This window comes from Agelaius tricolor, unplaced genomic scaffold, assembly GCF_023055355.1.
Source record: "Agelaius tricolor isolate 1412-34295 unplaced genomic scaffold, bAgeTri1.0.p SCAF_2, whole genome shotgun sequence".
In the NCBI taxonomy this organism is placed as follows: domain Eukaryota; kingdom Metazoa; phylum Chordata; class Aves; order Passeriformes; family Icteridae; genus Agelaius; species Agelaius tricolor.
Window position 1 is genome coordinate 73,471,034 of NW_027269262.1, and position 16,245 is coordinate 73,487,278.

General features: G+C 36.0%; 1 protein-coding gene across 2 annotated transcripts in view; it reads right to left on the minus strand.

The window, feature by feature from the left end:
• MTDH (metadherin) overlaps positions 1-16,245 on the minus strand; it is a 34,999-nt gene that overhangs the window by 4,225 nt on the left and 14,529 nt on the right. The window contains exons 6-12 of one of the 2 annotated variants that reach the window (XM_071421541.1): positions 15,083-15,334; positions 12,407-12,493; positions 10,502-10,600; positions 8,304-8,428; positions 7,634-7,753; positions 5,137-5,256; positions 1,179-1,335 (exon numbers count right to left, since the gene is read on the minus strand). In XM_071421541.1, the coding sequence (XP_071277642.1) occupies positions 1,179-1,335; positions 5,137-5,256; positions 7,634-7,753; positions 8,304-8,428; positions 10,502-10,600; positions 12,407-12,493; positions 15,083-15,334 (960 nt within the window). The remainder of the gene's footprint in view (positions 1-1,178; positions 1,336-5,136; positions 5,257-7,633; positions 7,754-8,303; positions 8,429-10,501; positions 10,601-12,406; positions 12,494-15,082; positions 15,335-16,245) is intronic. The other variant, XM_071421542.1, reaches the window with a different exon arrangement.

Sequence of the window (16,245 nt, forward strand, 5' to 3'; positions counted from 1 at the left end):
ACAATCCAGTAAAGAGGCACTACGTTCTTAATAAAACAGACTGCCTTAAAACATGCTGGCTGCCAAAAGTGGTAAAAAACATTAAGTATTGTACATACTGAACCTAAGAGATGTTCTTTCAATTGCTGAAACACGAATCAATCACAAAAGATTTCATATTTTAGAACCAGAACAAATAGTTCTAAGTTGATACACTGACTTGAAATATTCTACTGTTTCATGTGTTCAAAGCCAAGAAGCCAATTAATGAAGCTGAATGAGATTTTGTAATTATAAAGTCATCATGTTTCTTCTGAAGTCATTAAAACCTCATTTAGTACTTCAACACTTAGCCAGCAACTTATTATGGATTGTCACTACTTATTAATTTTATTAAAGAATCTGAATCAAAACATCTTTTTTTTCCCAAGCAATACCTTTCACATCCTCACTTCCCTTCTAAATTTCCTGTTTTACTGTGTGAGTACTTCAAATGCTTTTGAGTACGAACACTCCTGTCAAGTACAACAGAGGGTACATTCGACATTCCTGGGCACAGCATATTTTCAAAAAACAATATACCTGCAGCAATTTAGCCAGATCTATGTGCTGTTAGACTACCAAAAAAAAAAAAAAATCCACCCAATACCTTTCTACTCCCAAATAACCAACTGCTTCCCTCTATGATTACATGGAAGCATATGGAAAAGACGTTAATGAGCTAAATTGAGAAATCAAAGACCTCAGTAGGCTGAAAATTGAATTATTTGTATTTTTTCCCAAATTTCTGGTAGCTAAATATTCTGTCAACTGCAATGTTAGTAACCATCTGTTCTCCACTGAAGACTTGCAAGCAGCCCTTTGAAACAATGTTGGCAGAACTCCTTAGTCACAGCACAGAGCTCCAGTCCCAGCGGTGATGAGTACATCCAAATGTCCATTAAGGACTGGACAAGCCCAACAGACATTTTCAGTCATCCAAGCATATGAAGCCAATTTTTCATCACAATGAAAACAAAAATATCAAGGTACTGTTAACTTTAAGGAAGTAAAAAATATGGCAAGATGTATAAATAAGACACAATGATCTGATATGGCGCTTTAAACTCAAACCCTGGGGCAAAGTATTCTGACTACACACTATGGGGTAAAAGCACATCCTAACTTCAGACAAATACACTGCACTGAGAGATACTTACTCTGTGGAGGAGGCACACTGTTTTGCTTAATATTGGGACTAGAAACATCTGTCTCTTGCAGCATCTGTGGCACTTGGGAAGCGATCTTGTCAGAATTGCTCTCTGATACAATTACAGATGGCTCAGTAGAAACAGCAAGCGAAGGAGCCTCCTCAGACTAATTGAGAAACAAAAATAAAAGTTTCCAAAAGTTTAAGTAATACAAAAGCAAACACTCTTAAATGGTGTTATTTTGGCAGTATACTTAGCAGCTGCTGAGAAGATGGCATTGAAAAATTAAGTCAATATTAAAATCCTGAAAAATTTTAAATTGAGGTTGTAATACTATGACTGCCATCTAGTGCCAACATTTTAAATTGCATACAAGCAAAGATAACACTAATTCTTAAAATACAGTGCATGCAAAGAAAGGGAGACCAATCTATAAATCACCAAGACCCTAAAAGGATTCTAGAATATTCAACAGAGATGTGAAACAGTGACAGATATGCGAAACAGTGACAGATATGCATTTGGTTGCAAGGTAAGTGGGCAAGTTAAATAGGACCAAAGAGATAACTCAAATACAAAACAAATCACATCTCCAGTCATTCCTATAAACTGCTCAAAACACTCTGTATGCTTACAGAATAACAAATATTGGCAAAAGCAGTCAGCAAGTATTTCAGTGGAGCTTACTGCAGAAATAGCTGCCAAGTAAAAGGTACCTGTGGTATTTTTCAATTATCTACTTGATTTTGAAGGTTCCCACTACGGAGACAAAACTGTACCCTAGTGTGTAGTACTTATTCTAATTAAAATTACAGCAAAACGGAAAAAAACCATTTTGACATTCGAATAGGAAAGTCAGAATATAAAAAACATAAGATCCCACACCAAGTCACCAAATGACAGAAGGCTTCAAAAAAGAATGTATTAGAACACAGCATCTCGCCAAGCAATAAACCCCAAACTTTAAGATGTTATTAAGAAACCATAGCTGTAGTTGTGTCACAACAGCTGAGACCTGGAACTATGAAAACCAAACACTGAAGTCTATGTCCCTGGATGCAGATGTACAGATCCTACATCATAGTCACCAGTTTTTACTGCTTCCATCACTATAATGTAAGAATCTCAAAAATTCAGTCAGAACATTCAAGAGCAAAAAAATATAAATTTATTTTTTAATTGTATCATACTAAGCGAGAAATTAAAGAGCTTTAGTTGAAAAAAACCAACACATGAATTTAAAGGATAGCAGTTCTCTGACCTTGCATGAATAGTTTGCTGTGCTCTTACACATCAACTGAAACAAGTTTTTTTAATATCTATAATGGCAGCAGTTCTCTCAATCTACTGAAAAATTAGTAATCTCAAATCCTTTTATAGCTCAACCATGCTGATAAAATGAACTCCCAGCCTACAGGAATTCCAAGCTTAGCCAATTCTAATGTTGTCTAATAGTTAGCAATCATCAGTTACAGAAATAAATGAACTTAACAAACTGTGATTTCTAAAACAAAAGGAGGACATAAAGCTTCTACTGCAAGGTAATCAATTCAGGTTTGGCATCACAGTTTTGTTAGGACAGTCACACTTGACCAGCAGGTAAATCGACTCAATTAAGGTTTTAATAGCTCAGCTGCCTCAGGTTGACTAAGAAACATGTTGCAGCTTGAGTGTTACAGCATGAAGTATTACTGCAGATGTAATGCTACAAATACATAGAGCACTATCTGGAAATTTTTCCAAATAGTTCTGTCCAAATTTTGAATACAGGAAAGTGGGTAGTGATGAAGACATTAAAAAATGGGTACTACTCTTTGCTAGATATACTCTCTGCTAATTCAGAAAAGAGGCCTGAAACAACAAATAAAGCCTATCAGATGATATAAATAGTTATGTGCATAATTCTGTGATTCAATAATGAAGTAGTGACTTGTCAAACTGTTACTTCTTTTTCCAAGTATCTCTCTTCATTTAAAACTTGTGCCGGCTGATAAAGTGCAGAAGGTTTCAAGGCAGCCCAATATAGCATGGGGGCAATACCATCACCAGATACTGTGATGTGAAACACAAAGTTCAACATTCAGCTGTTTCTGATGTTTATGAGGATACACTGAATAACAACTTGTTTGTACCCAGTTTGGTTTTCCCTATATTTCATTCTTGTGTTTTGGAGCATTTGCTTAAGGCTAAACTACCTACCTTGGAAACTTAAGTTATCCATTCCACACATCACTCACAGACAGTTTCTAAAACTTTTTACAACAGCCAAGTCAAACAATATTGGAAGGCATCTTTGCATGTGTGAAATTACAATGAAGCCAAATCTGATAGCCAATCTCCTTTATCAAGGAGACTTGATAAAGACTGACAGAGCATCTGCACTGTCAGAGACAACAATTCACAAGTTGTCCTTTATCAACTTTAGTTTCAGAGAATATTAGTAATAATTTTGTTTGTCCTTTGCCTCCATACTAAGTTTAATACAGAACATGTCTTGTTTCACAGCTACCACTTACACAGCTATACACAGACACATAGATTAACAGATTGAATTTAAGGTTCAAGAGTAACAGAAGCCCTCAAGCCTCAAAAAGGGTGTAGTGTAGGTCTACATGAGATGCTGATGCCATCAAATCACCTAGGAAGTTGGGTGTGATAATAAACAGTAAAGCACTGAGCAAAATCTACTGAAACTGGGCTTGTATTTGGTAGTGCTGACAGCTTGTGAGAAAAAAAATTAACTGCAGATATTTTTCAAATCAATTTAGATTTCTGAAGAACAGAATCTATAGTCTTCCAGGAAGCACTATTGTGCCTTTTTCTAGAAGTCAAAAACCTGCCACCTTGATGTCACAATCCAAGTTTTCGGTCTACACATTTTCAACTAAAGCCTCTAAAATAAAACAAAACCTCACACTTTCAGCAGTTTGCATAGCAGATGTCTTTTCAAATACAGCTTCAAAAAAACCACCACAAAACCAAACAATACACTAGTCAGGATAGAATAAGCAGCTGTTGCCAACCTTGATTAAAGGCTGAACTGATCTAATTGGTTCTGCTAAATAACTGTATTAAAGCTCTACTTTGATAAGCCTTAAGTATGTCTGAATATGCTTTTCAAGACATTTTCAACCAAAAAAGTACTTCTGTACTTTTTATTTGTTGACTTGCAGTCCCTTGTAAAAGAGTTCATTCTGATGTTTTCATTTGACTCTTAAGAACTCATTATTTTTATGAAACTAATGCTTAGCAATTAAAAATTAAATCTCAGTATTCTGATATATACTCTCTGGTACCAAACTGCCGTGTCACTAGCATCATTCACTCTTTATAGAAATTAAAAACAAAAATCAGAGCCACGAGAAATATTAAATATTTTAAACCTTCCAAGAATGAGATGCTTTGTTGGGTAGCAGACCTAAGAAAGCTGCGGTTTGGAGAAAGACGAAAGAGAATTTGTATTGTCTAAAATATGTTTCAACGAAGCAAGCAGTTTGTGAATTGGTTCAAATAACACCTTTTCTTCCTCAGCCATTAAGCTCAGTACAGCTATCAAAAATCAATTTTAGATTGCATTTAAGTCAGAATATTTTAAGTTAGTAACACTTCATTCTGTTGCAACATAACAGTAGAATATGCCACTAGTCTTCTGCTCAGATCTCTTAGTTCTTAGGTTTCTACATTTCCAAGTTTTTAACTATTGCTTGAATATTCAAACAAGAAAGTAACTTGCCAGTAAAGAAAGTCTCTACTGATTTGGAAGATACTGCTTTACAGAGTAGACATACTTTTTAAAACTCACAGCTGACCTGTCCCTAAAATTCAACTGTTCAATTCCCTTTATATTCATAAACATACAGCCTGAAACAGTATTCCTACTGTGACCTTATCTACACAAATGAATTTGTCAAATGACTTGAGCACTTCCAAATCAAACTGTAACATAAATCAAATTTTGCATCCCTACCTTAGCTGGTTCACTAGTACTTATGGTCTTCAAAGAAAAAGCTCTTTCCTGCTGTGCTTGAACTTTTGAGGTATCCGCCTGAAACTGCTCTCCAGCTTCTCTATCCAGTTCTTCAGCATCCTACAAAAAGGGGAGTGGGAGGGGAAAAAAGAAGAGCCTGTGTTTGCAGTCAAGTTCTGACTCTTCTCCCCTGTCAATGAGTTTTGTTGCCATAATCAGCTTCTATAAATCAGAAAATCTATCAAAAAGAATAATTGAAGTAGTGGGCTCATACTAGCCTATGCTAACACTCAAAATGTATAGAATAACATCATAAAGAAATACCCATAGAATCCAATAAAGCCCAGAAAGCAGGATGCTTCATGTATACTAGCAAAAATCCCAATCTCAGAACGAACTGCATTTCACACTCCTGTTAAATTATAAGAATGTGAAATTAAAATTAATTTACTCTACACACTTAGCAAAAGTATCACAATGACACTTGACTGCTCTCGGTTCTGTGCTTTGTTACAAGTTTTAATGCAAGCTGTATAGTTTTCTATCCTTATTACACTTTAATATTTTAGCAACGCAGTTTATTTTACCATAATGCTTGTAAAGTAACCCTCACTACAGAAGTTGGAAATACATCCAAAGTACCCAAGAGTCTCAACCTTTACTACTTAAACAATCTGAAGTGGAAAGTTATCATTTTTAATGTGGAATTAGAGTAGTTACACTCGTTAGTGGCACTAGAAGAATCCTGTGGTTGTGAAGAGGTCTCTGAGTTTAAACTGCAAAGACTGTTCCTTCACTTACTTCCTTATGAAAATGCAGTCACAGCCTAAGTCTGATTCCTGACAGTAAGGAACACATATTGGCTTACTCCAAGCTCTTCAGCTGGCTTCTATTGCCTTAACAAACACTGAAGTCAAGAAATGAGTGTGAACATTAAAGTATAATCAATGAGAAAGATGAAGATGTTTGAATGAACGTGTTCCAATCTTAGAGGATAAGTACACAAATTTTAAATGAGTTTGAAGTAGGACTGGCAAGTTAAATTACTAAACTGTTATAACAAGGGTAGCTTCTGTGAGCAGTTCAGTCTGCCCCTATCAAACAAAACTCCCAACTCTACATAAAAATTTAATACAGATAAGTTCTTATCTGTAAAATGATGACTTCATAGACTGATGGACGGAAAGAAGTAACAAAATTGGAACGGTTGGAGAACAATAGTAGAATAACAAATGTGATTATGTTAATATAGAAAGTAGGACTCGACATATATAATTTAAAAGACAGCTCACAAGCAATGGGAAAAAATTCAGAATGCCCTCACTGACCTTAACATTCATGTAGGACACTCACAAACACCTGTTAACCACAACTTATTAATCTTGACTTATACTTAAGAGTCATAGCAGAGTCCAGAACAAATTTCACTTAAAAAAAAGCTGCAGCCCTAGTGCTCCCAGACTGAATTGCTTCAAAAGAAACAAGAGAAATCAACACAAGCTCCGCCTCCACACAGACAACTTGAAAATAAAATTTCCTGTAACAGGAATTTAATGTTTCACAACTCTAATAAACTGACTATGTGATAACCATAAAAGCTATTCCAAAGCAAGTATGACTGAAGTTTTTGCTTTTCCTCTTTAATTCAGTCTAATCTAGTCAGATTCTACTGAACATTGGTCATTCTGTAACTGTAAAAAACGTAAATAATGAATGGCTGTCACAATAAACACAAGCAGGATGCATTCTTATCATTAGCTATTAAAAGCTTTCTCCCTCTAGGAAAGTACTTGCTTCATCTATTCAATTGCCATGTGAAGTGCAATCTGCTTTTCCTATTTTTACAAATCTGTTTCAATGCAATTCTTCAAAAGCTATTTAAGAAACACAGAAAACTCCAACCATCCTCAGTCTGAAAATATTCTTTCCCTCATTGAAATCTGACTCACAGAGTAGCTCCACCAACTGAGCGTGAAACATTGGCACTTACCATTTCTCATAAATCAAATTAAAACAGTACTTCAGAAAACCATTATATATTCTCACACAATTGTATTTGAAGACAGCTTAAGAGAAAACTTCCATTTCTTTCATTCTCCTAACTAGCTATATTCACCAAAGCAGCTGTCTTTCAAAGAACATGAGGAAAAGGTTTCCCCATGCAGAGGACAATTCTACCTGGAAGCATCCCTACAGTACAGAATCCAGATTTGACAGAAAATAAGTAATTCAGGATAAATACTTTCCATGTACTTTGTGCTTTTCATAAATTCAGCAAAATCACAAATTATCCCACATTCAACTTGTGAATACAACAAATTAAGGAAATACTAGTAAAATAAGAATTACTTTAACTCTTGAGAAACAATTGTAGACAATCCAATCCCACAAAGAAATTAATTTCCCAAAAATAATTTTTGTTCAAGATGCTGATAACCAAAGATAAGGCAATTTTGTGAATTCCTTGCAATTGCCTTTTAAACCATTAAGATTTTACCTGTGCAGGAGAGTTAGCGTCTTCACCCTGCTTCTTCTTTTTCTTCTTCTTTTTCTTGGATTTGCCACTCGTAGAACTCTGAAGAATTGGCTCTGCTTTTTCTCTTTCATTATCTGAAATCTTCATATGGGAACAGAAGGTATTTAGCATTTAAAATGACAATGAAACATACCTTGTATAGACTAAACATAAATCAATAATGATAAGGAATATACCTATACAAGTGGAAATGAACACAGTGTTATCTATCCAGTTCATTCTAGAAAGACCACATTCTTACATGCTATCTGGTAACACAGGTAGAGGAGCTGGTAATGGAAAAGGCAGCAGACCACCAGGCAATAGTGGCATGGAAATGCTGTTTTTCATGCTGAGAATTAAATATTGTCAATAAATATTTATAAAAACAGATCTAAACCCTCCCAGTCTATACTGATAATGTAGTCCTTATAATTATGGGAAAACAGAAAGGTTTAAGATGGAGCTAACTGATTTTTCTCTTCTCAATAACATTCAGTGTTTTCCTTCTCTGTGTGCAGAGCAAACACAGTCGTGCTACTCTTATCAGTGTAACTGTGATGAGAGATTAGCATTACCCTTTTAGTTCCTTTAAGAAATGGCAGTGGTAAGGCCAAAGTCCTGAAGCTAAGGAGAAAATACCACCTTTTACCTTCTGAGTATCAGATCTCTCTTCACGCTGAGGAACAGAAGCAACTTTTTCTTCATCTACCCAGTTTCCCCACTCTTCTGCTGGTGCATTCCAATCAGAGCTTGGATCAGCTGAAGAAAGTCCATCTACAAAGATTAAAAGGTTTTTTGAGGAATATTGCCTTACTCTACAGGTGCTCATTTCCAGGTTAAAAACCCCCTGCACATATATCCACTTCTTGATATCAAGATATAAATAGTAATTCCCTGTCTTTCTGAAAAAACGGTCAAGACTTTATTGGTAAGTGGAGGACTTTTTAAAGTAATGAGTATGACAGTCATTTTACAGAGCCTAATCACAGCAGCAGCTAGCTAGATGCAGTTGCTTCAAGACATTTTTCTAAACTATTTGAAGAGGAACAAATTTAAGAATTGTTATCTATCTTAAGTTGTTCTCTGCATTTTCTTTCTAGCTAGTGAAAAAATTAGGATGAACCATAACACTGATCAATCTTGCCTTAGTAAGATTCCTTTACAAGTGATAGATCTGAAACTGTAAATCTTACTGATTCAAGTCATCTTATAACTTTGCCATTTTTAATAGTCTTTTTTTTCTTAAGACTCTTAAGTCCACACCCTATTTTGTTATTATTCATTTATAATGGAATGATAGGTTTAAAGGATCAGTTGCATAAAAACTAAAAATATCAGAAGGGAAGAACTAAGCCTTAGACTATCTGTTTAGTAGAAAGTTGTGGCAAGCCAATTTTAAAACAGAACATGTTGTAAAAGATTGCATTTTCATTTCACATTTATATTAACATCACAAATATTTCTTCCCCCCCAGTCTATACCAAATTGAAGAACAGGCAAATTTGGTCTGCCAACTATGGTGGCATTTGATTTAAACAACTGAAAAGAAAGTCAAAATAAAAAGCAGTAATAAATCCAATTAAATTTATTGGCAGACATGAAGCCAAAAATACATTAAGAATCTTAAGATTAGTTAGAACATTTGGAATAGTTAGAAACTTTCCTAATAAAAATATTATTTTAATGACACCTACTTCTGATGCTAAAATTTACAAATCTGAAAAATATTACTCAACACTTTTTAGTTTACCTATTGCCCTCTCAGTAGTTGCTTAAGAAAAAAAATCCATTCTTAGTAATAATAAAAACTAGTAGTATTTGTACGTACAGTTAGTTTTCTTATCCTGATAAAGCAGTAGGGTGTATCTGTGTATCACTTTGGCCTAAACTTGCATTTGCCTACTTCTGTTAGTGTACTCTTAGTTGACAACTATGACAAAATTTTATTAACAGAAGCTTGAACCATAAACATTCTATGCTCAGATATGTGAATCAATTATGCTTTTGTTAAAACATAAAACTGATTACTTTCAAAGGATTAACTGAAATGTGCTTTCCTTATCCTTAAACTAGGTAAAGCACACAAAAGGTAAGTAAGTTTCAAAATTATCTGGTAACAGAGCAATCATTGCCAACAGTGGTGGAGTCAAGGACTGCATCAATCTATTCCACTTTTCCAGTTATTTAACTGCAATAAGTTGTTCTTAGAGAGAAGTTAACGTGCAAGGCTGTTTCTGTCAACTTCTGGAACAATTCTTCAGGTCAATGCCCAATGAGATGCACTATGCTTTCTCATAAACAGGGAGGAGAAAGTGGGGAGTAAACACCAACTATTCTACAACTCCCAAGTAATTTCAGTTATTTCTATCTTGTATATGCTTCCTATATATGTAAGAACTTCCTAATGTTTGCTAAACGAGAAAGCAAGTTAGATTAAATACAAGAGTCTGATGTTGCCTTAATTTTCCAGTAAGGTACAAACATGTAAAAACAAACTGACTCAAATGCTATCTACTAAATACATATTTTGCAGACTTGCAGTAGGTTTTTCTCATCACTTCCAGCAAGAGTCTTTCATTACAAAGATTTTTCTACCTTAAAATGCATGAGCTCTCTCACTTCTGAGTTTGAATATCCAAGTATTTTTCCTAAAAATTAACCATTTTCTATCAGAATTTATTAAAATACTTCTATTTAATTCCTTCAAACTTTCTATTAGCTTACAGAATTCAAGTATTACAGGTTTTTCCTCAGATACCCACCACTGTCTAATACTAGTAGCTAATATAAATAACTACACTTTAACAGTAATTAACATTTTTTAATGAACATTTTATAGGAACATACTTAACCCGGACCATTCGTCATCAACAGGGGGTTGAGCATGACTTAAATCCCACTGAAAATCAGAAGTACCAGCCTGAGAAACTGATTCACTGTTGGAACCTGAAAGGGAATAAATAAAATTGTACTTGTAAGTTAGCAAGCTTCCTGAAGTTTTCTTGGGGAAGGAAGTCCAATCAAAGTAGGAAAGGAAGACAAAAGGCTCAAAGAAAAATGTCAGATTTTAAGGACTGCAGAAGACAGGAGAACTAGTAGGGTCTTGTGCATAAGGTATATTCAGAAAACAAAGAAGCTGAACAAGGAAGACAAAATAAAGTCATGAGAAGAACTCAAAAAGAGATAAGAAGGGTGAGTAAAACCAGTCTCCTCAAACTGAAAAACACAAATTTCATGGGTAATAAAATTGTTACCCTGTATCAATAAGATCTCTTACAGGGAGAAGCTTAAAATAAACAATCACTAGAAAGATCTAGTTAAAGAAACCTCATTAATTACACTGCAGATCAAACAAATTATACATTACTAAGAATCCACTTCTCATTTAAAGCACAAGTTTCACTAACATAAAAGCAGCCGGACAAACAACAGTAAGGCAAATACCAGTCATGATAACAGAAGGTGTTACACATCTAACATAACTGTTTCCAGAAAAATAAACAGCAAACAAAACAATTTCATAAAAAGTAAAACAAACAAAAACTATTTGTAAGAATTAAATAAATGAACATTTTACTTATGATGAAACTTCTGAAATTCAGTTTGAATAGAACGTGGGTCTCTATTTCACATAACCCTCTGCAAAAGATACCTCAGGTGACAGAAATATAGACATGTTCTCATTTATTTTGTGGCCATTTTGCATTACAGCATTGTTGGCTAAGGTGCATCAAAGAAAACTATTTCTCTTGAAGTTGAAATGGTGGTCATTGCAGCTGAATCTTAGCTCAGCGTGCCATCCTACTTTATTTAATAAACTGTCGTAAGTTTTAGCTTAGAGGCTGAACCTGGTTCCAGGTAGCTGCTTGGGATTTTTTTTTTAATTAAAACTCTCTGTACAATTTAGATGCTGGACACTGAGCCTAAGGTCAACAGTTAAAAGCCTGTACACTGCAATATGAGCAAATGTAGCCTAAGTGCATAAGCACTTGGCCAGCTACTTCTGAAAAGGAAACTGCCATGCCAAGCTCATGGTGAAAGCAAGCAAGAACAAATAACCTGACATATGATCCCTTTATTGCACAATAAATCATTGTAGGACTCATGTTAATTGTTTAACACACAAGATGTATTGTGAAGACAGGTTTGTACACTATAGCACACAGTCCTTCAAAAAAAGAAAACCCCAGAGCTTCAGCATTTCCAGCTGTCATACAGAGAAAGACTCAAGACTTCAAATCCTGCCTATGGAACATATTTTCAGAGTAATGATTTAGTTCCTTGATGGGGAAAAACTCAATCATCAATAACAAACTCCCTCAGAGGACTGGGATAAATGGGATTTCCTAGAAAGAAATCTTCAAATCTCTAACTTGAGATATTGCAATGCTGAGAAACCTCTTAAGCCCATTATTTAGACTTAACACACAACCAAGGCAGCTAAATAAGAAATCACAGAATCATAAAATGATTTGGGTTAGAACATACAAAGATCACCTCATTCCAACCCCCTCTAGTTCCAACCTTCTTACTAATATTCTATTGTTGATCTAGCTTTTGATTATCAATTTAATACAGTTATTTTACTGCATAATTTCAGCATAAGAAAATAGCTTTTTAAGTGTCTTCCACCTCTTTGCAGTACTATTTTCAAAGAAAAAAGAGAAAATGCATATTAGTATCACTTGGCAAACTCTATTCCACCTGGTTGAGTGGAAGAGAGTGGAAAAATCTTTTTAAAGGCACACATACCAGAAACTCCAGGAGTTAATCCAAATGAGGAGAAAGAAGTAGAATTCTGTTCAGAGGTATTAATCCTTGCATCCACATTCCAAGCAGCTGTGGGGAAGGGGAGGGAAAAAAGAAAAAAAAGAGCATCACACAGTGCTGGCAATGTTGAAAATGTAGCTATTTAATTAAGAATTGGATCAGAAAAACACCGGCTAGTCCAGCCATGATGACATTTCACACAACTGAGGACATTAATTACTGCTGATAGAGTTGTGACTTTATGAACACACAGCTTGAAACAATTTTCAAGCTTTCCAAGGCCATCTTCCCTTTACAGCTTTTTCTACATATAAGCTTCTCACAAAAGAGAAGTCAATTGTTTTTTGAGCCCCATACTATTATTCCTCCCATTACTGCAATCACTTAAGTTTTGTAAAGTACATGTAGATGGAACACAGCTACAGAACACAGACTATATTATATATACATATGTTAAAGAAGGGAATAAAATTCAGAACAATTTTTGATGAATGGGAGATAATGCTTAAAAATGAAGACATACTAGACTGCTACATTTGCAAGGCAGAAAATAAGCAGAAATAGCCAGTAAAAACTACTAGTGGCTTTTATTTAGAATTACATTTACTTAATTGGGGGAGAAGGGGCTAAAAACCAGACAGGTATTCCAGATGTTGTCCAAAAAGTAGACAGTCACTAGCCCCCAATTTACTGACTCCTGTGATAATGCACCCCAGCATACTGTTTGTGTCCTTTGCTACTAGGATCTACAGGTGGCTCACGTCCATCTTGGTGCACACCAAGACCCCTTATCCACAAAGCTGCAATCCAGGGTTGCTTCCAACCAGATTCAGCACTTGACGTTTGTCCTCACTGAACTCCTTGGGTTCCTGTTGGCCCATTGCTCCCATCAGGTTCAGGTCCTTCTGGAAGGGATCCCTGACCTGGACTGTTTCAACTGATTCCTGCCCCCACATTTAAGTCTGATATAATCTGGAAACTGGATGTGAATGACATGGTTGCCTCCTCCAGGTCACTTATAAAGATGATAAACAGGACAGTTCTAAGCAAGCCCTGTGACATCCCCCTTGTGCAGTCTCCATTACCTTGGGCCTGATCAGTTTTACACCTGTTCTAGTTTGGATACAACAACACTGTGAGAGACAGTGTTGAAAGCATTAGTCAAGTCATCATGAAAGCCTTTCACAGCTCTCCTTCACCCACAAAATTATTCATTTTACCAAAAGCAAATCAGCTTGGTAGATATGATGTATCCTCAGCAACAACACCAACAAAAAGTTGGTCAGTCACTACAAACTGCTTTATTAGAATACACAGCAGAACACATCTAGCCAGAACATGAAGAAAGCCCTTCACTTCTACTTGGTAATGGTAAAGCTTCCAAGGGTATATCAGACCTAGCGTCAGGAACTTCATTTCAAAATATGCCACAGAAATAAAAGAAGGTCTAGACTTCTGCAGATTATGGCTGGGGTAGGGCTGTGTTTTGGATTTGCACTGAAAACAGGGTTGGTAATACAGGGATGTTGCTGAGCAGTGCTCACACAGAGTCAAGGCATTTTCCACTTCTTGTATTGCTGGCAGCAAGGCAGCTGGAGCTTCTCTTCCCAACAAGAAGCTGGAAGAGACACAGCCCAAACAAGTGACCCCAGCTGGCCAAAGGAATATTCCCCACCACATGGCACCATGCTCAGTATAGAAAGGGGGGGAAGAAGGAGGAAAGGAAGGACATTTGGAGTTATGGTGTTTGTCTTCACAAGTCACTGTTACATGTGATGAAGTGCTGCTCTCCTGGAGATGGCTGAACACCCACCAGCCCATGGGAAGTAGAGAATTATTTTCTTGCTTTGTTTGCATGTTATGCTTTGTTTGCATGTTATGTCAGTCCTGGAGTTTTCCAGTTTTTCTCCTCCCAATGTCTCCCCTGCTGGTGAGACAGTGAGTGAGCAGCTGGATGGGGCTTGCCTGCTGGCTGGGGTTAAGACTCCACAAGTCTGAAGTAACACTGATGACTACAAAGGAACACTGCTTTCTAGAAGAGATGAGGATACTTAGACTGAACAGTGGGAAGGGCCATGTTACAGCATTTACTAATAACTTGATGACTGTTGCCCAGAGAGAAATCAAGAAATCTCCATTATTACTGTGGACAGCACAAGAAAAAAGGCAGAAAACTGTACTGAGCACTAAAAAACCCAGTTTCTAATGAGAAAAACAGTGTAACACAAAGTGTCACAAGAGTTAAACAATGTTTATGCCTGGGGCCTAAAAATAACACCTGCCAATATCAGACACAATTGATTTCATCATGCTGGATCAACAGAATAGACTTCCAACCTGGGTTTTAAGACATTATTTAAAATAAATTATGCTTCAAAATGCATAGTAATGCTTAGTAATCATCTCCAGAACTTTATGAAAGTGATATACAACATTGTATTCCTTCACAGAAATAATTTTATGTCAGATAAACTCAAAAACCCCAATTTAACTGTACACTAAGCCATCAGCACTTGCAGTAAACAAATTGTTCTGTTAACATTTCACTAGACCACATCAAGATTTTTTAAATATATAAACAAAAATATTTCAGAGACTACTAAAAAATACATTTATGAAAAATTGCTTACATGAAGCAAGTTCTTGGAAATAGCTTACCAATAGGAGTGAACAAAGAACGCTCTTTCCAGGGCCTGCCCACCAGGCTTACTCCCCAGTCCTTTCCATTTCCATTAGCATCTCCAGTGTCTTGGCCCCACGCCAATGTCTCAGTCTTCCTCTTCCCAGCTGCAGTTGAAGGAACAGATGTCCATTTCTCCTCCCCTACACCAATCTGTGAGGAGATTTTTACAGGCTTCTCATTCCAGCTTCCTCCATTTACTGTATGGCTTTCACTCAATCCCGGAGAAACTTAAATACAACAATAACAAAAGGATTATTTAAAATAACAACTGGATGAAGAATTAAAATATCACTTATATGCACATTCACTTAATAAAAAACCCCCAAATGAACGGCAGCTTTGCTACACCAGTGTGATACAGACAGGGCTGCTGCTCTGTCTCAGCTGATTTTCCAGTTCAGATGATATGCACCATCTGTCTACTAACTTGAAGAGGAAGGAAAAAGCAGCACCAACTGCACTCTCTTTCCTCATCCCTTTCTTTACAGGGCTTGAACCCAGTGTTGGTGAACCAGTGTCTCTAGATTAGAAAAAGGGTGGGGAGGGTGCTTTCAACACTGTCAGCTAATTTCTCTTAGACAGTATGGGGACGACTTGTGGAAAAACCCACACACTAAATGGAGAGTATTTCCTGTTTCATAACTGTGTGCAGCAGCTCTCCAAGCAGCACGTAGACAAAATTACCAAGTATTAGAAAACACTTCCTAAACACTACAAAGGATCTACAAAGAGCATAGATATCATACTGACCATAGAGTCCCTCACAGTGAGAGATAGAAATCATAGTAACACTCAATTTGTAAGTAACATATTTTATGTTTCACTAAGGTAAAAGACCACAACACTGCAAGAATCTCTGTTATGTGTTACCCTCATGAGAAATTACTAGCCACTGCAAGTTTAATGTATTCTTTGAGAAGTCAGCAGTAAACTGAGACAAAGATCATAATAGAAGTTTTTTAAATTTATGTCCCTATTAAATATAAGGGCTAGTGCATCCAGCCTCCCTTACTATATATCACAAACCTTTCTCTTTTTATATAAATCCCCTCTTTTTATATATGCAGTGGAAAAACCAGAAAAACTGTTCTTCCTCAAGCAATTAAGAAATATTTGCATATTACAAATGTAACACTTA